Source organism: Melozone crissalis, unplaced genomic scaffold (assembly GCF_028551555.1).
Source record: "Melozone crissalis strain CALT ecotype California unplaced genomic scaffold, PUWL_Pcris_2 ptg000066l_1, whole genome shotgun sequence".
Lineage (NCBI taxonomy): Eukaryota > Metazoa > Chordata > Aves > Passeriformes > Passerellidae > Melozone > Melozone crissalis.
Genome location: NW_026535844.1, coordinates 9,609,093 through 9,636,823, shown reverse-complemented (window position 1 = coordinate 9,636,823; position 27,731 = coordinate 9,609,093). Strand labels below are relative to the sequence as shown.

At 52.6% G+C, this 27,731-nt stretch overlaps 2 protein-coding genes across 3 annotated transcripts; both read left to right on the top strand.

The window, feature by feature from the left end:
• Positions 1-8,997, top strand: LOC128945504 (zinc finger protein 239-like). 2 transcript variants are annotated; one of them, XR_008483877.1, is made up of 6 exons: positions 1-264; positions 1,168-1,240; positions 1,439-2,432; positions 3,974-4,883; positions 7,098-7,243; positions 8,306-8,997. XR_008483877.1 is itself a non-coding variant. In XM_054289270.1 (4 exons), the coding sequence occupies exons 3-4, from the start codon at positions 1,453-1,455 to the stop codon at positions 4,035-4,037; spliced, it is 1,044 nt and encodes a 347-aa protein (XP_054145245.1). In that variant the 5' UTR covers positions 1-264; positions 1,168-1,240; positions 1,439-1,452; the 3' UTR covers positions 4,038-5,599. The 2 variants fall into 2 exon arrangements, 1 of the variants encoding a protein (XP_054145245.1); XM_054289270.1 differs by lacking the exons at positions 7,098-7,243; positions 8,306-8,997 and having other exon boundaries at positions 3,974-5,599.
• A 13,117-nt stretch (positions 8,998-22,114) lies between these two features.
• On the top strand, positions 22,115-27,478 carry LOC128945585 (N-acetylmuramoyl-L-alanine amidase-like). Its single transcript, XM_054289321.1, has 6 exons — positions 22,115-22,120; positions 24,135-24,207; positions 24,585-25,661; positions 26,178-26,388; positions 26,900-27,221; positions 27,446-27,478. Exons 1-6 carry the CDS (start codon positions 22,115-22,117, stop codon positions 27,476-27,478), a joined length of 1,722 nt encoding a protein of 573 aa, XP_054145296.1.
• Positions 27,479-27,731: the final 253 nt, after the last annotated feature.

The window sequence follows — 27,731 nt, the reverse complement described above, 5'->3', positions numbered from 1 at the left end:
TGGGGCAGCTCCTTTCCTTCCAGCCAGCTGTTGGAGTGGCCACACTGCTGGTGTTTCTGACCGGGGATCCTGCTGCTTCCATGGGTTCTGTCTGTTTCTTTTTGTTTCTTTTCCTTTGGCGCTGTGACTGGGCTTGCTGGCTTGCTTCTCTGCTGCTTGGGAGCCCAGAGCCGGTGCGTGCCGTGCCAGGAGCGGGAGCATCCCGTTCCCCACCAGGGGCTGCCTCCTCTGCACAAATCCAGAGCCCAGGACCAGGCACTGCTGGTGAGGAATGGCAGGGAGCGATTCCCTGTCGGGCCCCACTGACAGACTGTAACCCATCACCTGGACACCCCACAGCTTCGGGCAGGGCCCTCTCGCCTGCTGCCCCGGGTGAGCCTGCCCTGCCATTGCAGCTTGCTGCTCCTGAAGTACTGCCTCTAGCTCCTGTTGCTATCCAGAGGGGGCACTGTCACCTCCTGCCCTCTGGGGTTTGTAAAGGAAATCCCTTTTCCATCCATTAATTTCAAAATTATAATAATTGTGAGGAAAGGTGGTCATATTCTCCATTCCTAGGTTCCAGCCTTCCTTGGCCAACACGTCTTTCAAACCTTGGTGTTAGCACAAATCAAGCAACCTTTAGGAGCCTGTTTTGCCATACCAAAAATACCCAAGGCAGGACATCTTGAGTAAGGCTTCTGCCAATCCTCAGGAACTCCAAGGGCTCCCTGCATGGAGCTGTTTCAATATTTGTAAGGCCAGAGGCTTTGCTATTCGGCCCTGGCAGCCCGGTGGAGTGGTGGAGCCTGGAGATGAGCAGGGTCCAGGAGATGAAAGGGTCGCCAAGAGAGGGGTGAGCCTTGAGTGCCTACAGTGTGGGGAGCCTGGGACCCCTGGGAGCCAAAGCCGAATTAAGGGAGAAGGGACTTGTGGGACCTGCAAAACCCTCCAGGCATCCCAAAGCAGGACCCCAGAGTGGGAGAATCCACAGGACCTCCAGCAGCCCCAAGAAGGGGGGCCTCAGAACCTCAGAGTGAGGAGATTAGAAAGGGAAAGGCTTGTTTGGGATTCACTCTTGATTATTGGAGGTTTTACGGTCACCAGACACCTGGTGACTTCCAGAGATGGACTTGGGCAGGAGGAACACCCAACCCAAGGCACTCACACCTTGTTTACCCCCCAAACCAGGATTTCTTATTTTCAAAGCTTGGTCAGATGGAGAAGGAGGCTGCGAGGAAGATGCCCTGGGACACTGAGGCAGGTGAGGAGGAACTCAGTGCCCCTCTCCCCCTCTCTGCTGCTCCATCTCCCAGCTCAGCACAGCCCCGGCTGCAGCACAGCCCCGGTGCCGGTGCCGTCCTGCCAGGGGGTATCTCTGGAGATACTTTGGGAGTATCTCTTGCCCCTTCCCTGTGGCACGGAGGCAAATCCCATCGTCTCGTTGTCCTTCCTCCTGCAGAATAGGAGCGGAGGATGGAGAGCAGGGAGGACAAATCCCCGCAGCAGGACCTTGTGGAGGAGGCCGTTTTGAGCGATTCTGTAGTGCAGGAATCCAACGGGAAGGAAAAGCCCCAGAGATCCCGCACGAGGAAGGGCTGCAAACCCAGCCCTGGCATCTGTGAGGAGGAAAGACCCTCCCTGTGCCAGGAGGGTGGACAGAGCTTCAGCCAGAGCTCAGACATGGTCACTGAGCACCATCGAAGCAGGGAGAAGTCATACAAGTGTGGGGAATGTGAGAGGAGCTTCAGCCACATCTCCAACCTGAAGAAACACCAGAGGATCCACACTGGGGAGAAGCCCTACAAGTGTAGGGAATGTGGGAAGAGCTTCAGCCGTAGCAACAACCTGGCCCGTCATGAGAATACTCATGATAATGAAAGGCCTTGCAAGCGCTCTGAACGTGGGAAGAGCTTTAGAGAGACATTCAAACTAAACCAGCACAAGATAAATTGCTCTGGGGAACAGCCCTATGTGTGTGAGGAATGTGGGAAGAACTTCAGCCAGAAATCCAACCTGCTCCGCCACCAGAAGATCCACACTGGGGAGAGGCCCCACAAATGTCCCAAATGTGGGAAGAGCTTCAGCCAGAGCACCCACTTGGATGTCCACCAGTGCATTGACACCAGGGAACAGCCCAACAACTGTGAGAAATGTGGGAAGAGCTTCAGGAAGATTCACAACCACCTGTGTGTGGAAATCAGGATATGTGACAGCTACAAGTGCTGGACATGTGAGAAGAGCTTCAACCAGAGGTCCCACCTAATAGTCCACATGCGCATCCACACTGGGCAGCAGCCCTACAGGTGTGAGGAGTGTGGGATGAGCTTCAGCGATCGCTCCAACCTGAACCACCACCGGCAGACCCACACTGGGGCACGGCCCTACCTGTGTGAGCAGTGTGGGAAGAGCTTCCCCAGGGGCTCTCACTTGTCCCAGCACCGACAGAGGCACTGGTAAGGAAAGCACCGCAAATGCCCTGACTGCAGGGATTTTGGGACATCCCACATTTTGGAAGTGGTTTTGGGGTACTCTCCAGTTCTCGGGGGGTTCCTGGGAGCAGCTCCATGGAGCCCCATTGCCAGGGTGGTTGTCTTGGGCACGAGCTCAGAGCTGTAGCCAGAGTCTGTTGCCTCGGCGTTGGAGAGGAGAGAAATGATGAATGGTCCCAGACATCTCCAGTGTGAATTGGGAGGTCAGAGCAAGTTCTGTGTAGGTGGGGTGGCTGCTGCCCCAGCACTGCAGCCTCTGGCCCAGCCCCAAAGTGGCTGCCAGGCCCGTGGCACCCCAAAAATCCCGCATGTGAGAGGGACCAGAGCAGGTAAAGGCCATGACACGGGTGTGACACTGGCACATCCCATATCAGCTGACATGACTCTAGATCTAAAGCCATGGCTGTGGATATTTCTTTCCTTTCTCTCTCTTGCTCTGTCTCTCCCTCTCACTCTTTTCCTGACTTCTCAAAATCTGGATAACTTGAAGTTGGACAGGTTAGAGTTTGCTGAGTCAGTGCTTTGTGAAGTGCCTTACCATAATTCCAGGTTTAATATAAGTTATAAGCTAAATTAAACACTTCCCCTCTGTAAATTGTTAAGTCTTAAGTTGGGTTAAATACTGTGAAGTGCTGTTCCTTTGCTAAATTGTTATGTTTAAGATATAAGTTAAGGTTAAGTTAAATTTGAGTGTTTGAGTGCTGTTAAGTTTTTAGGCCATATTCCTTTTATCCTTCCCCCCACTGTCCTTTTGTCAGATGCACCTAAACACACACGGACAGGTCTTGGTCCATTTCTGGTTTGATTGCCTGGATTTTGTTTTGCTTTGTTGTTGCTTTGTTTCCTTGCTGTGCCTGAAGTCTCCAGTCACAGGCAGAGTGACTCTTGCCAAAGAACTTTGTCGTGCCTCACCACCTGCGCTTCTAATTGGTGATTTTTGTCAAATATGCTAATTTGCTAAACTTATAAACTATTTACCCCATGGTGGGGTGGGCATTTTGTGGACATCTTCCATATTTGCCCCTTGGAGGCCTCTAATAAAGACCAGCCTTTATATTACCTCTTGAACTGATATTATCTCCAAAGGGTGTTATTTCATTTCTAAGGCTTTTAAGGCATCAGTTTTTCTGGCATCTCAGATGGGACTGGACCCAGCAGCCTCCCTCTGGACCAGAAACATATTGCAAGGAACTCTTTCCTGCTGAAGACTTTTAAGAATTTCCATACAGTGACCTGAGGGGTTAGGAACCACGGTCCCAGGACCCCACAGGAGGTAACATAAAGGCAGCTCTTTTTGTTGTGTAGCGTGAAATTGTGCATTTGTGTGTTTTCAGGAAAATCAAGGCTCTTAGAAACCAAATTGTAACATTTTACAGGATCCCACCTGTTTCGTAAGGTTTGTTAGACCACTTGTTCTGTCCCAGCGGGGTGAGGGAATTTGCTTATGGGGTTGTTTCTCAAGGGGTTTCTTTTCCCTTTCATCACTTTTTCTAACTCTTCTACAGCCACGGTGGGCGAAGGCAGAGGCGGAATCCAAAGACTGATGTCACCTTTGTAGCTGAAAACTGAGACCTTCTTTCAACCTTTAAAATATGAATTAGGAAAACACTGGGTGATGCATCACTCACCCTATTTGCCAAATGCTTCTAAGAAGGATCTGTTGGAATTTTGCAAAGTGTGGAGAATAACAGATAGTTGAGGATGGTTTACTGAATTAAATTTTAAAAATACCTTCTGCATCCCTGTGAATAAGAAAGGCCAAGGACTGAGCGAAGGAAAGAATGTAAAAATATGGACTAATTCTGAATATGCATTTAATGTTTTCGGTGAGGTCATCTGGAAAGAGAGAGGACTGGCAACTGTTCAAGGCCTGGAATTGAACACACTGAACAGACCCATCCACTGCTAGAGAGTATTAAGGAGTCTGGAGAAGCAGCCTTTATACATTGCAAGATTCATCAAAATGGGGAAGCAACTCTTGAGTTAGAGAATCTTTTTGTTGATAAAATAGTAAAAGAAGCAAGAAAAAGGATCTTAACAGTGGTGCTACAGAAGGAAATCAGTTTGACAAGGTTTGCCCCAAAATGTGATCACCAGAGCCATCAGTTTTCTGGCACAAAGGTTGAAATCAAGGAAAGTGAATGGACTGTTACACCAGAGGGGCAGACTGTAGTCCCACCTCAGCGAGAACATAAAAAACACTTGCAGGGGAACAAGAAACCTTTTGAAACATTAAGAAAGCAGTAACAGAAAGGGAAAAAAACTGATATTGTACAATCTGTAACAAATGTGAAATCTTCTCTGGAACCCACCCAAACATGAGCAAAAGAGTTGTGTTAGAAATATCAGAGGCAGGGGGTTCTCCTGGACATTGTTGGCAAATAAATTCTGAGTTACCAACCAGAAAGGATACAGGTGTGTATTAGGGGTAGGTGATACCTTTAGTGGACGGTCTGAGGCTTACCCCTGTTGCACCAACACAACAAAAGGAAGTGGTGGATATTCTACTAATTCATATCATTCCAGTGTTTGGGGTTCCTGTGGAGCTGGTCCCCCTGTGATTGGAGATGTTAGTCAAATGCTGGGAATTGTTTGGGATCTATAAATTCCCTACACATCCCAGATAAATGGTAAGACTGCATGTGTGACTGGAACCCTCAAAGCGCAGATATATAAAATTTGTTGGAAACATCCATGACATGAGTTCAGGTTTTACCCAGAGCCTTACTGAGAATCCACATACAACCAAAGTGTTGCAGTAAGGTAGAAAAATTATTTTAAAAGGCCTCATAAAATCAGGCCTGCTCTGTTAGATCAGTGACCTTGTCAAGCTAGCACTTTGCAAGTTCCCATGTGAAAGCAATCCTGGTGTGAAGAGTTCGTTAACATAACAATTTATTCCTGGATGAAAAACAACTAGTGCCTGCATAAACATTAAATCTATCCCATGAGACCCAGAAGAGAAAATATGTAAACAAATTTATAGAGAGATTTGATGGACAAGTAAAGTATCTCTTACTAACCAATAAAGTAATTGGCAAGAAAGCTACTAACCCAATTGGAATCACACACACAAGGTATGTAAAACTGTATAAAAACGAGTTACTTGAATAAAGAATAAGCTTTTTCACCATGAAGAAAATAAAGTCTCATGTGAGTTATTCCGATACCAAAGCAAAAAGACAACCTAAGTCCTAATGAAACATCACATGGCAGGCCATATCAAATTGTATATATTATATATGTTATATATATAATTTACATATATATATAATTATGTATATATATTCACAGGAGGAATTCATATATGAGGGAAAAATTAACTTACAGAGGGATTTAATTGTTTGAAGTTCCACTTTGCAGAAGCTCCAGAGATTTGTCATATTATCTGGGGAAATCTCTGCTGAAACAGCTGGAAAACAGAGACTGACACAAATCAGGATGATGTGGTTTAAATTGTTCTTTTTGTGCTTGTTATCTGCACAGTTGGTAACCATAACTCAAGTTTGGCCCCAAAATTTGCATGTAAGTGGAGCCCAAAGTGTATCCAAAAGCTCTTCATAAGAACAACTTGTCAGGGTGATACTGGATATGTGAGAATCTGGCCTGGTAGGTTTGCCCCTAGATAAAGATCAGGCCGGTGCTCTTGGGGCTGTAATTCCACACATAATATCTGATCACATCAAGGATTATTGGACACGCTGAAAGGCAAAACTTCAAACGCAATTTCAGCCTTACAAGAAGAAGTCCATGATTTTTCTAGTATAGTTTTACCAAACAGGATACCTTTCAATTTCCTACTAGCCACAGAAATATTAATAATGTAGTTGTTATTATGTAGATCAGAGTGTAAGAATTCTTAAAGATTTGGTTGAAATTTGAAAGCAAACTCAAATTGTACACTAGATAGCTTTCAAAAGTCTTGTTGAACTTTGGATATATCTTCAGTACACTCACTTCATGGTTACTCAAGTGGGCCTGAATAAAAAGTGTATAGTTGACATCTATTATATGATGCTGTGGTTAAATATGGAGCAAACTAGACAACATAGTCTCTAAAAAAGAGGAATTATGCAGAATTTCTGCCTTTTTTCTTTTATATAGTCTCTGCATTCTTTACTCATTTACAATAACAAACTACAGAGCTGTATTTGTAGCTTTGTAGTCTGTTATTGTAGCCTAGCTTCATTATTTCCCTACACAGAAAGACAAAACACATTTCAAAGCCTCTATCCTGTCTTGGTTCTCCTTAGAAACCAAGGTCAAAACCAGCTCTTCCGGACCAATTCTCATAAAGTACAGTCCCTTTGGAGGGTGTTCTAGGGTGACGTTATGATGCTTGTATCCCCCCTCATGTGTTCTGTCTGTGCTGGGTGTTCTATTCTGTGCCTTCAAGACTGGCTGAAAGCAAAGGCAGGGAGAAGAAGCACCGAGTTTGTTATCAGCCTCACTCACTCACTCACTCACTCACTCACTCACTCACTCCTCCACATTTGGCTGGACTGTTGATGTCTAGGCACAGACAGGGCAGAACAACATACTCCTTTTGCTTTTTACGTAGTTGGTTAGTCTAGCTAGCTGAGGCAGTCTGAGTTTTCCCTGGACTGTTTTTCTTTCCCTTTTTCTTAGAGCCATTTGAAGCTGCTCCAGAGCGGGACCTGGGGAATCACCTAGAGCTCAGACCCTGCAGCCTTTGCCAGCGCCAGAGGGACCGAGAACGGAGTGACCACCCACCAGAGACACTTTCTGAATTTGTCATCTCTTCAGAGCAGCAAGTGAGTGTTGTCATCTGGTATAGTTCATTCTGTGAGCTGGGGAGTGCTTTACCTATTAAATAAACAGGGTTTTTTTCCACTTCTCTCTGAAGAAATTCGTCCCTAACTGATTGAAGAAGAGAGGCTGTGTAGGTTGGCTTTCTGGAGGGGCCTCTTTTGGGGGCTTTCTCCCAGATTTGCCCTAAACCAAGACCAGAGGGGAGGAAGGCTTAGAAGACCCAGGGGGGAATTGCATCACCACTTGCACTCCTAATTAGTGATTTTTGTCAACAATGCTAATCTGCTAAACTTGCAAAACTGTATTCACCCTTTGTGGTGGGTGTGGGCATTTTGTGGACATTTTTCATATCTACTCCTGGAGGCCTCCAATAAAGACCAGCTTTTATATTACCTCCTATACAAATACTATCTCCAAAAGGTGTTGCTTTATTTCTCGGTTCTTTAAGGCCTCACAGAGTGGGGCCTCATGGCATGCAGGAGACCACCATGACATAATGATATCTTGGGGAACCGAGTGTCACCTGCAAACACAACAGGGACTCATGGAACCCAGGTGCCAGTTGAATAGTGCCCGGGCACATGGAACTCAGTGTCCATTGTGACACAGCACAGCCACATGGAACTCAGCAGAACATTGTGGCAGCATGGAATCTCATGGAACTGAAGCTGTGCTTTGACAAAGTGGGGCCTCCTGGGACACAGGTGTCACTGGGATGTTGCCAGTGCTGGTATAACCCAGTGCCCATTGTGACACAGTGCAGCCTCATGGAGCTGTCTTGGGGATGGTTCATATCTCATAACCATTTTGGGGTTTCTTTGTTTTGTGTTCATAATGGCCACTGCCTCCCCTCCCCAGCTCTGAGAATATTGCAATGGGTGGAGGGCCAGCCTGGGATCCTGTGGGGGCTGGGCTGATCCAGAGGCTGCTCTTCCTTCAGGCTGGGGGGATCAACTCAGCAGCCATGCAGCACAGTGCATCTCATTTGAGACACTGTTGCCCTGCAGTTTTGGCCTTTTGCTTTTTTCCTTGTTTTCTTTTTTCTCCTTTGGCACTGTGACTAGGGTTGCCAGCTTGCTTCTCTGCTGCTCTGCCACTTGAGAGCCCAGGGCTGGTGTGCTGGGAGCTGGGAGCACCCCTTCCCCTACCAGGCTGCTCCCTTTGCGTGGTGACCCAGCCTCAGGACCGGACATCACCAGTGAGCCGTGCAAAGGAGAAATCTCCCACCCAGCCGCTGCTGTTTTCTGCCACTGCTTAATTAAGGGTTTTTTGCTACACTAGTGCAACACCCTGCATCCCTCAGGACAGCCCGCTGCTTCTGCTTCTGCTTCTGCCACCGCTCCAGGGTTAGTGCTACACTTTCATTCACCGCCCCCGGGGATCTGCTCCCCTCTGTTCCAGCTGACACTCCGAGGTTCCTGCTGCCGTCCATTTGCCCCTGCAGTGGCGCTGAGGCCGGCTGCTCGCCATGGCTCTGGCGAAAGCAGCCCCTTTCTCCCCGTGCCGCCCCCACAGCCGCCATGGCCGGGGCAGAGGCCTCTGAGCCCGCGCCACAGCGCCCCCTGCAGCCACGGAACGGGCATCGCCCCGCCCTGCCTGCCTGCCGGGGAGCCCCCAGCGCCCCTGCTGGCCGTGCCCGGAACTGCACCCATAGGGAGGTCCTTGACAGCCCCTGCCCTGCCCTGCCTGAGAGCCCCCAGCGCCCCTGCTGGCCGTGCCCGGAACTGCACCCATGGGGAGGTCCTTGACAGCCCCTGCCTGCTTGGGAGCCGCCAGCGCCGCTGCTGGCCGTGCCCAGAACTGCACCCATGGGGAGGTCCTTGACCGTTGAGTGAGGGCTGCCTCTGGGATTCTGGTTTTAATATTGTTGCTGCTGGTCTTGTTTTTTTGTCTTGTTATGTATTTATCTATTAGTAAAGAATTGTTATTCCTTTTCCTATATCTTTGCCTGAAAGCCTAGTAATTTCAAAGTTATAATAATTTGGAAGAAAGTAAGGCATGAACCTATCGCAGGAGGGTTCATGCCTTATTTGGCACATACTTGTCTTTTGAGCCAGGACAGGAACTCAGGAGACTATTGTGACTCAAGGAATTTCATGGAACCAAGGGTCAATTGTGACACAGTCAGGCCTCATGGAAGCCAGGAGACCATTGTGATGCAACGGGAGCTCATGGAACCAAGTGTCAATTGTGAACATGGCAAGGTATCATGGAACCCAGGTGCCACTGAGGTGATGCCATGGCTCATGAAAGTGTGCGCCATTGTGACACAGCAGGGCCTCATGGAATCTGGAAGAACATTGTGGGGAAATGGAATGTCATTGAACCAACTGTCAGTTGTCACCACAGTGGGGCCTTATGGAACACATGAGACCAGCGTGATACAATGGAATGTTGTCAGGGTTTGACGCTGGCGCAATGCCAGTGCCCCCATGAAAATACATGCTCCCTGGTGTCTGCTGTGAGATGGGACCAGGAAGAGAGCAAAGCAGGCTCCAACTTAGGAATGAAGAAGAAAAAAACTTTATTAACCTACAACTATATATAGAAAGAAACACACACAGAACTCAGAATGAAAACCTTCCAAAACCATTCCTCCTCCCTCCACCAAATTTCCAATCCATCCATCCCTCAGATCACCAACTCTCAGTCCACCACCACCCTTTAGATAATCAATTCTCAGTTCAACAAGGAGAGAGGAGTCCCTCTTGTGCCATAGGCTTCCCCTGGAAACACAGTTGAGACCTCTTGTGTTTCCGTGTCACACGTGGCACTGCCCGGAGATCATTTGCCATCATGACAATTCCTTCCATGTCCACTGCTCTCACCACTGCACATGGACCAAAGCTGCTTCTAGAGTTCCCCTTTTAAGGATGCTTTGTCCAGTTCCAAAAAAAGCATAGTCTCTCACTTTAGGACACCTGTCCCCCCCAAATTTCACCCCCTGGGGCTGAGGAGTCCCAAGAACAGAGATCTTCTTTTTCTTCCCTGAAGACTGAGGGCCCCAACCACCCTCCTCGCCTGTCATCTCTGTTCATGCCACTCCTTCACATCACATCACTGCACTCTCTTGGCTCCAAGCCATTGCCTCCCCCTAAATGCAGTCTCTGTGTCACAGAATAAGTGGTTCTGCCCATGGCTATACAAGAAAAGTCCAGCCAAAGGCCACTCCATCATCCCTCCCACCAAGATTCTTCTCAACTGCTCTCGTGGCCATTTCCTCTTACCTTATCTCTATATCTCTTCTCATTCAGCTCCAGGAGGATCAGCATTTGTAAGGTTTCCATCATCCAAGAAAAGGGTTAAAATCTCAGGCTCTGCCTGTCCAGAACTCCCACAGCTGCCCTGCCGGGCACCTTCTCTCTGCACCCCTTCTCCTTCTCGGCTGTGCTGCCAGCACAAGGTAGCAAATTTCAAGGTGGCACAGGCACAGACACCGGCTCTCTCTCTCTCTCTGTGGCCGCTGCCCGATGCCTGTCAGTGCTCCTCCACCCTTCCATCCTGCAGGGGCCTTCAGCTCCCTTCTCTGTCCAAGGCCCGGCTCCCCTCACCCGGCCGCATGGCTTCCCCTCCCGCACCCAGCCCGCAGCCGGGCAGGGCAGCTCTGAACCTTTCACCCACCGGAACCAAGAGAGCTTCCCCTGGGAGTTCTCTGCTTTTAACCCCCTGTGTGCTCAGAGGTGAATCCATGTCCGCAGTGGCCACACCAGGCACCAATATTCAAATCTGAGCACCTGTTGGTTTCACCACAGCATCCCAAAAAACTCACTTCCTCTCAAACCAGGACAAATGTCATGGAACAAACTGTCAGTTTAACATAACAGGGCCTTATGGAACCCAAATGCCACTGGGAAATTGCCACTGCTCATGGAACCAAGTGTCCTTTATGACACAGCTGGGCCTAATGGAGCACAGGAGACCATTGTGATGCAATGGAATCTCAAGACACCAAGGCTTCATTGTGACACAGCGTGGGCTCTCAGCACCCAGGAGACCACTGTGAAGCAATGGAATGTCATGAAACTAAGCGTCAATTTTGGCCCTTCGCAGCCTCATGGAGCCAAGAGCTAGCGGGACATTGCCAGGGTTCTTTTAACCTACTGTCCATAGTAACAAAGCTTTGATTCATGGAACACAGGAGACCATTGCGATGCAAAGGCCTCTAATGAGACAAAATGTCAGTTTAACACAGTGGGGCCTCAGGGAACCCATGTGCCACGGAGACGTTGCCACTGCTTGTGGAGCTCAGTGCCCGTTCTGACACAGCCAGGCCTAATGGAGCACAGGAGACCATTGTGTCAGAATGGAATCTCATGGAACCAAGGGTGAGTTGAACCCACAGACTGCTTCAACATTTCCAGGTCTAGTGGAAAGAACACTTCATTGTGGCACAGCAAGGCCTCCTGGGACCTAGGAGACCACTGTGCTGCAATTGAACATCATGGAACCAATGGTTAGTTGTGACCCAGGAGGCCTCATGGATCCCAGGAGACTATTGTGGGGCCATGGAATGAATAGAGAATTGTGAAATGGCAGGGCTTTGTGGAGCCCAGGTGCCACTGGGACATTGCCAGGCCTTGTCCTGTCAAGATGGCATTCTTACACAGCAAGGCCTCAGGGATCCTGTGAGACCATTGTAGGGCAATGGAATCTCATGGAACCAAGGCTCCTGTGTGACAAAACACAGTCTTGTGGAACTCAGGAGCCACTGGGACAGATGCATGGTTCATGGAAGCAAGTGTCCATTGTGAAAAATTTCAGCCTCGTGAAACCCCAGAGGCTACTGTGATGCAATGGAATCTTGGTGAACCAAATGTAAACACAGTGGGGCCTGATGGAAGCCAGGTGCCACTTGGATATTGCCGGGTATATGGAACTCAATGTCCATTGTGACAGAGCGCAGCTCCGTGGAACTTAGCAGAGCATTGGGACAACATGGAATCTTAAGGATACTTTGACAAGGTGAGGCCTCATAGGACACAGGTGCCACTAGGACATTGCCAGAGCTTCTGGAACCCAGTGTCCATTATGATATGGGACAGCTCATGGAAACCTGAAAACCACTGTGATGCAATGGAATCCCATGGAATGAAGTGTCAGTTGAGAACCCACCACAACCCATAAAATCCAGGAGATCATTGTGACCCAATACAGTCTCATGGAACCAAGTGTGAAGTTCCACTGCAGAGCCTCATGGAACCCAGAGGCCACTGGTACATTGCCAAAGTTCATGCAAACAAAGAGCGATTATGACAAAGTAGGGTCGCATGAATCCCAGGACACTGTTGTAACACTGTGGAATCTCATGGAAACAAGTGTCCACTGTTTCTCAGTGTGGCCTCATAGAGCACTGGAGACCATTAGATGAAATGGAATCTCATGGAACCAAGTCTCAATTGCATCAAAGAGGATGCATGGAACCCAGGACACCATTGTAACAATGTGGAATCTCATGAAATTCAGTGTTCATTCTTTGATGGCAAGGCTCATAGAATGTTGGAGACCATTGTGATCCAATGGAAACATGTGGAAGCAACTGTCCACTTTTTCTGGAACTGCCACATGGAACACTGGAGACAGTTGTGACACAGTGGAGTCCCATGGAACCAAGGCTCTATTGTGAGGCAGTGGGGCCTCATGGAACCAAGGAGACCATTTTGACACAATGGTATCTCAGGGAACTAAGTGTCAGTTGTGAAAAGAGCACAGCCTCATGGACCCCAGGAGACATTGTGATGAAATAGGATCTCATGGAACAAAGTTTTAATTTTGAAACCCTAGGACCTCATGGAACTCAGAAGAACATTGTGACACAATGGAATCTCATGGAACCAAGGCTCCATTGTGACACAGCAGGACCTTCATGAACCCAGGGCCCACTGACACATTGCCATGGCTTGTGGAACCAAGGCTCCACTGTTGCACAGCAATGCTCCATGGCACCCAGGTGACCATTGTGACAGAACAAAATCCCATGGAACAAAGTTTCGATTCAGACACAGTGAGTCCTCCTCGGACCCACTAGACCCTTTAGTCACAACTGGAAGTCATGGAACCAAGTTTCAGTTGTAACACGGGGGGGCCTCATGAAATCCAGGGCACCATTGTGACATAATGGAATCTCATGGAACCAAGTTTCTTTTTTGAACACAGTAGGGACTTGTGGGACCCACGTGCTAATGGGACATTGCCAGGGCTCTTGCTACCCTGTGTCCATTGTGATAGAGCGGGATCTAATAGAACCCAGGAGACCATTGTGACACAATGAAATCTCAAGGAATCAAGGCTCCATCGTGACACAGAAGGAACTCACAAACTCTAAAAGACCATTGTAACTCCATGCAATGTCATGGAAATGGCTCCATTGTGACAAACAGGGACCTCATGGAACACAGGGGTCAATGCAACATTGCCAGGTCTAGTGGAAACAAAGTTCCACTGTGGCATAGCAAGGACTGATGGGACCTGGGAGGCCACTGTGTGACAATGGAATCTCATGGAAACAATGGTCAGCTGTCACCCAGGAGGTCTCACGGAACCCAGGTGCCACCGGGACATTGCCAGCTCATTTGGAACCCAGTGCCCACAGTGAAACAGTGCAGCTCACGGAAACCTAGAGATCATTGTCATGCAATGATATCTCATGGAAACAAGTGTCAATTGAGGTACAGCAGGGCCTCTTGGAACCCAGGTGCCCTTGGGGCCTTGAAACAGCTTCTGGAAACAAGGGGTCGTTGTGACACAGCAGAACCTCATCCAACCCAGGACACCATTGGGATGCAATGGACTCAAATGTCTACTGTGACAAAAGCAGGGCCTCATAGAACCTCAGAGACCATAAGATGCAATGTAATCTCGTGGAATCAAAGCTCCCTTTTGAAGAGACGGGGCCTCATGGAACACAGGCACTGGGACATTACCAAGGTTTGTGGAACAGTTTCTATTGTGACACAGCGCAGCTCATGGAACTCGCCAGACACTTGTGAGAACATGGAATCTCATGAATCCAAGGCTTTACTTTGACAAAGTGGGGCCTTGTAGGACACAGGTGCCACTGGGACATTGCCAGCTCTTGTCGAATCCAGTGTCCATGGTGACACAGCCCAGTGTCATGGAACCAGGAGACTATGGAGTGCTCCTGCCCCAGGAGGCAGGGATTCTACCCAGACAGACAGCACTGGGTGAGGTGCTGTCTTTTTCCATCCCTCCACCTGTGGGGTGTGTCCCCGCAAGCCTGGGAAAAGACACCCCACCCCATTTTGTCAGATAAGGAATGGCCCCAGAATGTTCTTCTTTTCCTGCACCCTCATTGGTTTAAATCCTACTGCAGTGTTCCCGCCTTAGTTCTTCCCATTAGTTGTCCTCCTTAGTCTACCCCTTTGCAGTCTCCTGCTCCTCTCGCTATTGAATCCCAACCCTAAACTCCATCCCTACCCTGGCATATAAAACCCATGACTCTACCCTGCATCTTGCCTTGGTCCCTGACTCACTAAAGGATCCCGGATGTTGCTGAACCAACACCCATTCTCTTGTCGTCTTTTCCTGTTTGGTCATTAGCGGCTGAAGTCCAAGGCTCCAGGGCCCAGGGGAGTTGTTGCCCCCCTCGCTGTGGCAGAATGCAGCAGGAGACCATTGTGACACAAAGATATCTCATGGAACCAAGGCTCTGTCGTGACATAGTGGGGCCTCTTAGAATTAAGGTGCAAACAAGACCATATGCCAAAGTCAACAGTATGGAGTGTGTTTAACAGTAAATATGAGGGAAGGGAAGGGAAGGGAAGGGAAGGGAAGGGAAGGGAAGGGAAGGGAAGGGAAGGGAAGGGAAGGGAAGGGAAGGGAAGGGAAGGGAGTGTTCCAAATCCCTCACCAGCCTCGTTGCCCTCCTCTGGACACGCTGCCATAATGGGCAAAAAGTCCATCCTAACAAAGTTTAAGCCATGAATCACAATATTTCAGTCTCTCAACAGCCCCCCAGAGCATCCTCTGTGTTGTCAAAGGAAAATCCTCTGCAGCTGGTGGGCTCACACAGGGTTCATTGCTCAAAGCTGTCTGGGGCATGGATAAGGAATGGAGTATCCCATGATCACTTGTGCTTAGCAGGTGGAAAACTTCTGTTAGCATGTTGGTGTTTGTTCTTTTCTGTTCTCTATGTATTTCATAGCAAAGAACTGTTATTCCTATTCCTACATTTTTGCTTGGGAGCCCCGTAATTTTGGAATTTGATCCAAGGGGATCATCAGGCCATGCTGGGCCCCACGGAACCAAGGGACCAGTGTGATTGTGACAGGCCCCATGGATGCAAGGAGACCATTGTGGTACCACAGGTCCCCATGGAGTCCACTGTGACACTGCTGGGTGCTGTGGAACCAAGGACACCTTTGTGACACTGAGGGAGCCCTTGGAACCATGGGAACATGGAACAGGTCTTGGCCTGCTGGGGCCACCTGACAGGTCCTGCTGACCTTGGCATGCTGAGGCCAGCTTCTCATCTGCCCCTGGAGCACTGGGGCTCTGGGCTTTCTTTCCTATGGAACAGAGCTGTCCTTCTCCTCCAGGGGATCGTGGCCGAAACTGAGATTCTGGCTCCAAAATTTCTTCTATCAAAGGATTGTTCTGTCACTAAAGGTGTCAGGACAGATGGGTCTGGCTGACTTGGCCTCCTGGGGGCTATCTCTGATCTGCCACCAAAACACTGGGGCCCCATGCTTTTCTTCCTATGGAAAAGAACTGTCCTTCTTGTCCATGTGCCCTTGTCAAAATTGGGATTCTACCTCCCAAATTCTGTATATCCAAGGATTGCTCCTCAGTGAGAGCTTCAAAGACAGACGTGTTGCTGGCCTTGACCTCCTGGGGGGCACCTCTCATCTGCCTTCAAAACACTGGGGCTACACCCTTTCCCTACTATGGAGAAGAACCATCACTCCCATCCAGGTGCCCATGGTCAAAACTGGGATTCTACTTCCAAATTTCCATATATCCAAGGATTGTTCCATTTGATTGGAATGAGCCCTCTCTTTCTGACATGCGAGCAATGCCATTGATTTCTCCAAACCAGGGAAATAGGAAGCCCTGGAAGGTTCACACACAGAACAGGGCAGGGCAAGCAGCTGCCAAAATTATAACTTCTATTTGTAATTAAGAACTTTGGTTTCAAGTTCTACTATAGCCACTATTAATATAGAGTAAAAAAGAATCAAATTAGTAATAATAATGGCTGTAACATTAATAGCAACAATAGTGATAATAGAAATAATAATAATTAATAATGGTTATAAAAACCCTACCATACTCATACTAGATTTGCATGGCCAGGCTTTGGTAAGGAGGAGCTCTAGGAACACCTTCTGTGAGAGGCTGCTGGAAGCAGCTGCTCCTCTGTGTCCCACAGAGGCAATTCCAGCCAGCTCCAGGATGGAGCGGCCTCCGGCTGGGCCTGTTAGAAATGGTGGTGACACCTTGGGAAAAGAGATTCCAGAAAAAGACTGGTGATCGTGTAGTTGTAACTGTGACCAGGGTGAGAACGTGAGAGGAACAACTCTGCACACCCCAGGGCAGGGCAGGACAAGGGGCAGGATCTGCTCCAGGGGCTGGAGCCGATTGCCCTGAGGTTCCCTGGGCAGCCCCTGGGGAGGCAGCTGGGCCCTGCAGCCCATGGAGGGCACAGAGAGCAGAGATGCACCTGCAGCACCTGGAGGAGCCCGTGCTGGAGCAGGGGGTGCCTGAGCAGGGGCTGGGAGCCCACGAGAAACCTGTGCTGGAGCAGGGACCAGGCAGGGGCCTGCAAACCCATGGAGAGAGGAGCCCACGCTGGAGCAGGGACCAGGCAGGGGCCTGAGCAGGGACTGTGACCCCATGAGAAACCTGTGCTGGAGCAGGGACCAGGCAGGGGCCTGCAAACCCATGGAGAGAGGAGCCCACGCTGGAGCAGGGTCTGTCCACGTGAGCCCATGGGAGAGTGAGGCACGCTGCAGCAGTTTGTGAAGAGCTGCTGTCCCTGAGATGAACTCACCTTGGAGAAGTTCATGGAGAAGTGTCCCCAGGAGGGACCCCATGGTGCAGCAGGGGAACGACTGCTCTCCTTGAGCAGCAGGAGCAACAACGGGTGATGAACAGACCTGAACCCCCATTGCCTGTCTGCCTGCACCCACTGGGGAGGAGGCAGAGCTGGGAGGGAGGGAGGGATGGGCAGAAGGTGCTTTTAAAGCTTTATTTTACTTCTCACTATTCTGCTCTGATTTTGATAACAATTAATTGAATTAATGTCTCTAATTTCAAACATGTTTTGCCCATGATGGTGGTAATAAAAGATTTTAAAATCGCAGAAAATTTGGGGAGCTAGAAAGAAAGTTAGGCTTAGTAGGCCTTGGGATAATGTTAAAGGTAGGCACTGAGAAATGTTAGGCTTTGTATTTGCTAGATAATGTGAAATTGCACCTGTATAGTCAGTACATGATAAATAATATAATTGTTAGATGTGATTAAATATAATTATTGTTTAAAGAATCATGAGAAACTGTGTAGTGGGGTTTGAGAGGGAATCACAAGAAAATCATGCTTGGATGAAATCAATGTATACAATAGAACAATGTAAGTTTAATAATTAATATGTAAGTGTATAATGATAGAATATAAAACATGTTCAGCTCGAAACCATGTTGGAATCAGGTTTGGGTCTGTGTACCCCTGATGCCCAGAGCTCTTTAATAAAAGCACCTGCTTTTATTAAATAATTTTATTAAATAATTTATTAAAAAATTTTATTAAATAATAAAATCATTCCGTGATTATGTGTTCCTGAACACTAACAATGGTATCTGCTTAGTGATCTATCCCAGTCCTTAGCTCAGCCCATGAAGCCTTCATTCTGTTTTCTCTCTCCTGCCCATCTCTGGAGGGGAGCAAGAGAGCAGCTATGGTGGGTGCCTGGCATCCAGCCAGGGTCAACCAGCTACACTTCCCTTCCTTTCCTTCATTCTTTCTTTGTTTTACAGAGGTCACAGTGCAGAGGTTGAGAGGGGCTCTGATGGAGGCAGTGGAGGTGGCGGGGAGCAGCAGGGACAGGAGGCACAGGGACATGGGACAGGCACCCGAGGGGCCCGGGCAGTGGCAGGGGGCAAGGCCTGTCCCCCCGGGCCAGCAGCAGCCCCGTGCCCTGCCCAGGGGCAGGGGCAGAGCCCGGCCCGGGGACGGCGTTTGTGCCCCAGTCCCGTCCAGTGCAGCCTGCCCCGGGTGCACAGTGAGCGCTGGCACTGGGGACACAGTGACCTGCCGAGGACACCAAGAGCTGCCCTGGGGACACAGTGACCTGCCGGGGACACCAAGAGCTGCCCTGGGGACACAGCGTGACCTGCCGGGGACACCAAGAGCTGCCCTGGGGACACAGCGTGACCTGCTGGGGACACCAAGAGCTGCCCTGGGCAGTGTGACCTGCTGGGGACACCGAGAGCTGCCCTGGGCACTGCTGGGGACACTGAGAGCTGCCCCGCTGTGACCCTGCCCTGGGCACTGCACACGTTGCCATTGACTCAAGAACGGGAACAAAGACTCCAGTCTTCAGAAGGTGGAAAGAAGGCATTTAATAGAAAATAGCGCATCTTTTATAACCCAACTCATTAAGCTGAGACCTGATTGGTCTTAAAGTAAAAACCTCACACTCTTGGCGAAGTAAGAATAGCACACAATGGAAAATCATATCTATAAACAACATGTGCAGAAAGAGAGATAAAAATTGTTTTAATTCTTTTCTCTAAGCTTTCTCGCAGCTTCTCACAGCTTCCCAGGAAAATCCTGGGAGAGCTATGTCTCTCTTTGTTCAGAGCATATGTGATTACCACATTTACAGGCACCAGAGCACATCCAAGCCCCTCTCCTTGTGATGACCCAGGCCCCAGAGCACATTCCAGCCCTGCTCCTCGTGATGTCACAGGCCCTATGAGTGTCTTGAGTGTGGGAAGAGGTTTCAGAGTAGCTCCAAGCTCCTACGTCAGTGGATTCACACTGTGGAGAGGCCATACTAGAGTCTCGAGTGTGGCGAGAGCTTCAGGCACAGCTCAGCCTTGACCCGACACCAACGGAGGCACCACTGAGGGAAGCCCTGCGAGTGCCCCGAGTGTGGGAAGAGCTTCGTGCACTGCTCCAGCTCCATCCCCCATGGGAGGATCCGCGCTGGATGATCCACAGTGACTCCCTGGTGATCCGTGGTCCTGGTGATCCATATTGAGAAGACACCTGGCTGGGGGGCTCCACCTCTTCCAGGCTCCCTGTGACCTTGATTTTCCTTTCATTTCTCTTTGTCCTTTCCAAACACCCAAAAATGGGGCAAAAACAAAGACCTTGCACTAAGACATGGTCGGTGCCATGGCAGGAACTTGCAGGGGCTGTGTGAGCTGGAGGGAGTGCTCCTGGAAGGGACCTGGGAGCTGCTCAGGGCTTTGGGAAACCAGGGCCAAGCGTCTCTGGCTGCACTGAGAGACCCTGGCGGAGGTTCTGGAGCAGCTGCTCAAGGACCCCTGCCCTGGAGCTATGCCCAAGTCCCCCTGTCCATGTTCCTGGTGTCCCCTGTCCCGGATGCCCCTCTCCTTGCTGTCACTCCCGTGCCCCATCCTGCTCCCATCTCAGTCCGGATCCCATTCCCGGTCTCATTCCCTGTTCCTGTCCCATATTCTCTGTCTGGTTGCTGCTCCCATATTCTCAGTCTCGTATTCCCTATCTTTCCTGTTCCCGTTCTCGTATTCCTGTCGGCATATTTCTATTTCTATATTCCCTCTTCCGTTTCCACATTTCCATTCCCGGTCCCGTTCCCATATTCCAGTTCCCGCATTTCCAGTCCCGTTCCCTTATTCCCATCCTCAATCCCGGTCCTTTCTTCCTACTCCTCATCCCATATTCTCAGTCCCGTTGCCGTTTCCGTATTCCCACTCCCGTTCCCATTTCCGCATTCCCGCTCCCATTCCCGGTCCCTGTCCTGTGTTCCCGCTCCCATTCCCGGTCCCTGTCCTCCATTCCCGGTCCCATTTCCGGTCTCTGTCCTCCATTCCCGGTCTCTGTCCTGTGTTCCCGCTCCCATTCCCGGTCTCTGTCCTGTATTCCCGCTCCCATTCCCGGTCTCTGTCCTGTGTTCCCGCTCCCTGTCCTGTGTTCCCGCTGCCATTCCCGGTCTCTGTCCTGTGTTCCCGCTCCCATTCCCGGTCTCTGTCCTGTATTCCCGGCCCCATTCCCGGTCTCTGTCCTGTGTTCCCGCTCCCATTCCCGGTCTCTGTCCTGCATTCCCGGTCCCGGCCCCCTCTCACCGGACACCGCCGCCATGGCTCCAGCCCGCCTCAGCCCTCACGTGACCGGAGAAACCCCGCTCTGCTCCCACCCACCAATCACAGCACGCGCTCCCCCTGACATTTCCATAGCTCCGCCCCCGCCTGGCCCCGCCCCCCCGCCGGCTGCAGCCGCCTCCGGGCGCCGTTTGCTCCCAGTTCGCTCCCAGTGCTCCCAGTACGGGCGGCACCGGCAGGGAGAGCGCTCCCAGCTCGCTCCCAGTGCTCCCAGTACGGGCGGCACCGGCAGGGAGAGCGCTCCCAGCTCCTGCCCGGTGCTCTCACCATCGCTCCCAGTGCTCCCAGTATCGCTCCCAGTGCTCCCAGTATCGCTCCCAGTGCCGGGCGGGCGGGGCAGTTTTGGAGATACCCCCAGGGGAGAGCGCGGGCGCTTTTGGGTGCCGGCGCTGCCCGGGCCGGGCTGGGAGCGGAGCAGGAGCGGCAGAAAGAAGAAACAGAGGAGGAAGAGGAGCAGCAGCAGAAAACCGCGATGTTCCCGGCCCGCCCGCTGAGGCTCCCCCGGCTACGGCAGCGTCGCTCCCCCCAGAATCCGCAGGGCACCGGAGAGGGGGAGCTCGCCTCGAAGCCATCGGAGGGTCTCCAGGAGGGTTTTCTTGCGGGGCAGGGATGTTTGGATCTTGCAGGTGTGAAATACAAAGCTGTGTTTCGTGTCAGGTACATACAGGCAATGTGTGTATTTGTGATTGTGATATGTGTGGAAGCCGACCATGGGACAGGTATAAAGAAAAATTCTAATAACTGAGGAAAGTAAAGCATGGAAGAAGGCCTTTGAACTATCTTTTGTTCACAATTAACCTCGGTTGATTTAGGAGCATTTGAATTAAAGTGTTAAAGATGTTGCTCTTTGCTTGTAGTTAAGCCTTAAAGAGTTCTGCAATAATAACCTTTTGAAGTAAAATTTTAGAATATTACTTGTATCCTTGAAACTATAGCTTTGGAATATATATAAAGGAAATATGCTTATCTCACGCCTTAGTGAAGCAGAGAAAAACAGCTTGAGAAAGGAAGATGAACATCAACTGAAGGATTTATGGTTTTGACCAAAGGGAAGCTGGACATCACTGTTATGAGATTTAGAGTCTCTGCAATTAAAAAGTGGACCCACATCTGGGGAGCTGGACCCTACCAGATGGGATTCGTCTTTCTTCTTTCGGAAACTGGACCATCACCATCTGGGGATACTCCTTTGAGATACATCCTGAGAAAAACTAAATCACAATAGTGTATAGAATTGTGATGTAAAAATTTGGAATAGAAACTGCTGAGAAAGCTTATGAGTACCCCTATAAATATCTATAAACCATGACAATCTGTAACCCTCAACTATCGATGTGCAGTTGGAGGGAAAACTTCCCCCACTGTACCCAGCGCTGTATTGCTCATACTTTACCATATTAGTTAATAAATTGATTGCTGCTTGAATATTGGCCTAGTCAAGCCTCTTATTTATAATACAGGAGCCCAAAGCCGAGCCGCAAATGCCACTTTGGAGGATCTACAGCGATTCCAGGTGGCGATGGCGCGGCACCTTTGGGGACAGGGGCGATGTCGGTGTGGGGGATTCCCCGGAGAGAGCCGGGGGGAACGCGGGAGCCCCGGAGTGGGGAGAGCACAGAGGGGCGATCCCGGAGCCGGGGGATGCCCGGTAGACAGAAGGGTTGGGGGAGGCTGGAGATGAGCCAAGCCCAGGCCCCCGAGGCTGAGCGGGGTGGTCACTTGTCCAGCTGGACTCGCGTAGCGGGACCATCAAACCTTCAATGAGCTCACCCCTTGGTTTTCCCCCACAAACCAGGATTTCCCATTCCCAAACCTTGGCCTGACAGAAGGGGAGACGACCACGAGGAAGAGGAAGAGGTCCCGGGACACTGAGGCAGGTGAGGAGGAACTCAGTGCCCCTTTTCCCTTCCCTCCTGCTCCATCTCCCAGCCCAGCACGGCCCCGGCTGCAGGACAACCCCGGTGCTGCCTGGAACAGATGGGGGATCTCCTTCCCCTTCCCTCTGGCACGGAGGCAAATCCCATCCTCTCCTTGTCCTTCCTCCCCCAGACAGAGGATGGAGCTGAGCTTGGGGACCAGGTCGGACAGATCCCTGCAGCAGGACCTCGTGGCAGAGGCCGTTTTGAGCAGCTCCCTGTTGCAGGAATCCAAAAGGGAGGAAAAGCCTCAGAGATCCTTTATGAGGAGGGGCTGTAAACCCAGCCCTGGGATCTGTGAGGAGGAAAGACCCACCCTGGGCCAGAAAAGCAGCTGGAGATAGGCCAGAGCTCAGAGCTGGGTGTCCATGAGCAGCTTCATGGCAGGGAGAAGCCCCCCAAGCAATCGGAATGTGGGAAGAGCTTCAACCAGAGCTCAACTCTGATCTACCCCTGGAGAATCCACACTGGGGAAAGGTCCTGCAAGTGTGGAGAGGGTGGGAAGAACTTCAGGATGAACTGGTGATCCATGGTCCTGGTGATCCGTATCGGGAAGACCCCTGGCTGGGGGGCTCCCCATCCTCCTGTCTCCCTGCGGGCACCTGGGCACATCCACAGACCCACATCAGAAATCCATTGTGGAGAGCAGATTTGTCAACTTCCGTCCCCAGAAAAATCTCACCTTTTGCATCTTCTGGTGGCATCAAGCAACACCGGATGGCCTTGGAGGTCTTCTCGAACATAAATCCATCGTTTTAATTCTCTCTGGCCCACAGGCATCTTCCACAGCAAAATGGGGATGTATTGGGGCAAAACTCACAATTTTGGAGACAGTGGGATGGAAATCCCATCTAAAAAGGTTCTTCCACCCATGTAAGCACGTGGATGCTCAACTGGCACAGACACATAAATCCTTTTGGTTTAGCCTTGATTTTTTTTCATTTTTGTTCATCCCTTTGAAACCCCTGGAACTGGGGTAAAAATAAAGATGTTTAACAAAGGCATGAGTGGGGAACAATGACATGGGGGGACGTGGCCATGGATGGCGACATGGCCATGCATGGGGACATGGGGGACTTGGACATGGGTGGGGTCACAAACTGAGACAGTGTCAGTGCCACCACAGTGCCATCAGCACCTTCATCTCAGCCATGGCCTGATGCAGTTCCTGCCACTGTGTTCCCACTGTCACCACTACAGTGTCCCAGCTGAATGTCACCACCCACTAAGGCGGGACAGGGAACTTGTTCAGCTGGTGACAAGTGGCCCAGAAGCAGGTGACAGCCACCAGGGTGTCCCAGAGCCACTGCACTCAGGGGACCCCAATGCCTCTGGGGACAGGCTGGGGACAGGACAAGGGTCAGTGTCACCTGGGGGGGTGACATGACCTGGTGACAGCATCCCTGACATGTCATGGTGGCTTCATGCACTGACATGTCATGGTGGCAGTGTCCCTACAGGTGTGGCGTCATTGTCCCTGATGTGTGTCCTGGTGGCATTGTGCCCCCTCCTCCCCGTGTGTCCCTGTCCCCTCCCCTCTTGTGTCCCTGTCCCTTTCCCTGTGTCCCTGTCCCTCCCCCACGTGTCCCTGTGGGGTCAAAGTCCCCAGGGCCCCGGGGCCGTGTCCTGCAGGGTGTCCCCGTGTCCCGCAGGGTGTCCCCGTGTCCTGCAGGATGTTCCCGTGGCTGCTGCTGGCACTGAGCATCTGCGCCCACCCTGGCACAGGTAAGGACACGCCACGACATCCCACAACACCCTACGACACCTTTTTTCCTCTGATTTTGGGTCGTTCTCCTCTCTTTTGGGTCCGTCCCCCCTGATTTTGGGTCCTTTCCCCGGATCCTTTCTCCCTGTTTTGGTTCCTTTCCCCCTTATTTTGGGTCCTTTCCCCCTCTTTTGGGTCCTTTTTGCCCTATTTTGGGTCCTTTCCCCCGGGTTTGGGTCTTTTCCCCTTATTTGGGGTCATTTCCCCCCTTTTTTGGGTCCTTTCCCCCTGTTTTGGGTGCCCTCCCCTTGCTTGAGGCACTTTTGGGTGCCTCTCCCTCCTCCAACCCCCTCCCCACTCCCTTAACCCCCCTCACCCCCACGCTCTGTCCCCCCAGGCGTGTCCCCGACTGTGTCCCCAGCGGAGTCCCCGGCTGTGTCCCCGACTGTGTCCCCGCCTGTGTCCCCAGCAGTGTCCCCGGCAGTGTCCCCGGCTGTGTCCCCGCCTGTGTCCCCAGCAGTGTCCCCGGCTGTGTCCCCGGCTGTGTCCCCGCCTGTGTCCCCAGCAGTGTCCCCGGCTGTGTCCCCAGCGGAGTCCCCGGCTGTGTCCCCGGCGGTGTCCCCGGCTGTCCCCCCGCGCCACATGGACTCGGTGCTCGACATCCTGGACGCGCTCGAGTCCCCGGCCCGGGGCGGCTCCCCCGGCGCGGCCGCGGCCCTGGGGCGGGCCCTGGGGGTCTGCAGCGCCCCGGGGTGCCGGGCGGTGCTGGGCGAGCCCCCCGTGCCCCCCGAGCGCCCCCCGGCTCTGACCGCGGGCCAGTGGCGGCTCCTGACCGAGCTGCTCGGCCACGGCCCTGGGGCGGCCCCGGCGCTGGGGGCGGTGCTGGCGCCCGACGGCTCCGCGGTGGCGCTCGGGCCGCTCCTGGCCGGCATCGAGGCGGGGCTGAGATCCGGCGGCTTTGGGCGACCCCTGCCCACCCTCGACCCACCCGCCGACCCCCTCCTGGCTGTCACCATCACCGAGGCTTTGGGGACGTCCTTCCTGCTGGCGCAGGGGGGTGGCCACAACGCCACCGCGTTAGGACCCGGCGGCTGCTGGGACGACGTGGAGAACCCCCAGAATTACACCTTGAGGGGTCCCCCGTCCCCCGTGCCCGACGCTGTGGCCATCGGGGCCATGGACGGGGCGGTCCTGGGGGCGCGGCTGGCCCGGGGACCGCTCCCGGTGGCCGAGCTGCTTCGGGGCTACTACGGCACCAGGAACGGCTCGGGAGCGGGGAGACCCCCCAGCAGTTACCGGCGCCGGAGTTTTGGGGCTCTGGCGGGACAGGGACGTCTGGAGAAGGAGGTGGCAGCGGTTTTGGAGCTGCTGAGGACGCTGCCGCCCACCTCGGAGCTCCTGAGAGACGTGGGGACACAGGAGGTGGCGGCCGTGGCTCAGAGGGCGGCGCGGGAGTTCAGCGAGCGCTACGTGGGTACGGATGGGGTGGCACCTCATAAATGGGGTTGATGCCTCCCAAACTGGGGTTGTCACCCCCTAAACAGGGATTGCCACCGCACAAACAGGAATTGTGATCTCCCAAATACGGATTGTCGCTGCCCAAATGGGCATTGTCCTCCCCAAACAGAGTTGTCACCCCCTAAACAGTAGTTGTCATCTCCCAGACAGGGATTGTTACCTCCTAAACGGGGGTGTCACCCCTCAAACAGGGACTGTCACCCCCTAAATGGGCGTTGTCACCTCCCAGACAAGATTATCACCCCCTATGTCTCCACACAGCCTCTGCTGTGATCCCAAGGCCCTTGTCCCCAAATGGCCTCTTGACCCCAAATGACGTCCCCATGTGGACACCACCATGTCCCCAAGGGCCCATCAAGCCCCTTGTCCTAATGCAGACTCTACTGCGTCCCCACCAAGCCCCATGTCCCCCTCGTGTCCCCTCTGCCATGTCCCCAGGATCTCAGGTGACACCGTGCCGTTGTCCCCGCAGAGTGCCCGGCCATCGTGCCACGCTGCCTGTGGGGTGCCCGTCCCTACCGGGGCACCCCGGCCCCGCTGCAGCCCCCGCTGGGCTCCGTGTTCCTGCACCACACCCTGGAGCCCTCGCGGCCCTGCCTGACCTTCGGCGCCTGCGCCCGCGCCATGAGGGACATGCAGCGCTTCCACCAGGACACCCGCGGCTGGGACGACATCGGCTACAGGTCACTGTCACCTCCCTGGGGCGATGGCACCTGCCACGGGCCCTGGCACCCCCTGTGGGAGCGGTCATTGTACCCCTGTGGGCACTGTCACCCCCACTGGTTCCTGCCACCCTCCATGGGGCCGATCCTTGTCTCCCCATGGTCCCTGTCCACCCCCATGGTCACTGTCATCCCCTGCGGTCCCCATCACTGTCCCATGGCAGTCCATGTTGGTGTCACCTCACAGACCCCACCACTGTCATCTCACAGTCCCCATCACTGTCCCCACACTGTCCTCACAACCCCCACAGTCCCCATCCCTGTCCCTTTCCAGTCCCCATCACTGTCCCCTCACAGTCCCCATCCCTGTTGACCCACAGTCCCCGTTCCCATTTCCCTTCTGTCCCCATAAAGCCCCCACAGCCTGCATCATTGTCCCCGCATTGTCCCCATCACTGTCTCTCCACTATCCCCGTCCCTGTCCCTTTGCAGTCCCCGCCACTGTCCCCTCACTGCCATCACGTCCTCACAGCTTTGTGGTGGGCTCAGATGGGTACCTGTACGAGGGCCGGGGCTGGCGCTGGGTGGGTGCCCACACCAAGGGCTACAACACCCAAGGCTTCGGCGTCGGCATCGTTGGGGACTTCACGGCCACCCTGCCGGACCCCGACACGCTGGCCCTCGTGCGGGATGAGCTCCTGCCCTGCGCCGTCCGCTTCGGCCACATCCGGCCGGACTTCACCCTGCGCGGCCACCGCCAGCTTGGCCACACCAACTGCCCTGGCAACGCCCTCTTCCAGGAGATCCAGAGCTGGCCTGGCTTCCAGGGGACGCCGCTGGCACGGGGACTCGGGGTGGGTGGCCCAGTGGGGTTGGTGGGAAGGGGTTTAGGGTCATCTTGTGGCTGACCGTGTGTCTTGTCCACTCTGCAGTGAGGAGCGGCCCCGGCCAGGGAGCCTGGGCTGGATGGAGGCAGGAGAGGTTGGACCGCAGTCCAGATGGAGACCAGCCCAGGCTGGATGGACTCTGGTCCAGCAGATATTGGTCTGATGGGCCCCAGCTGGACTCTGGTCTGCAGCCCCCCAGCCTGGACAGCCCCCAGCCGAGATGACCACCAGCCGAGCCACAGCCTGGCCCATCCTGCTGGCCCACCAGCCCATCCCAGCAGCCCCAACCTCAAAACCCCCCAAAATAAATCCAGTTCCAGAACATCAGCTCTGGGTGGTCCCTGCAGAGCAAGGGGGAAACTGAGGCACAGGCTGGGGGTGACTTTGGGGTGATGGGAGGAGACTTCGGGACCCACCCTGGATACCCCAAACTCCCCCCCCAAAACGAGCACCCAGTCCCCAAACTGGCACCTGCAG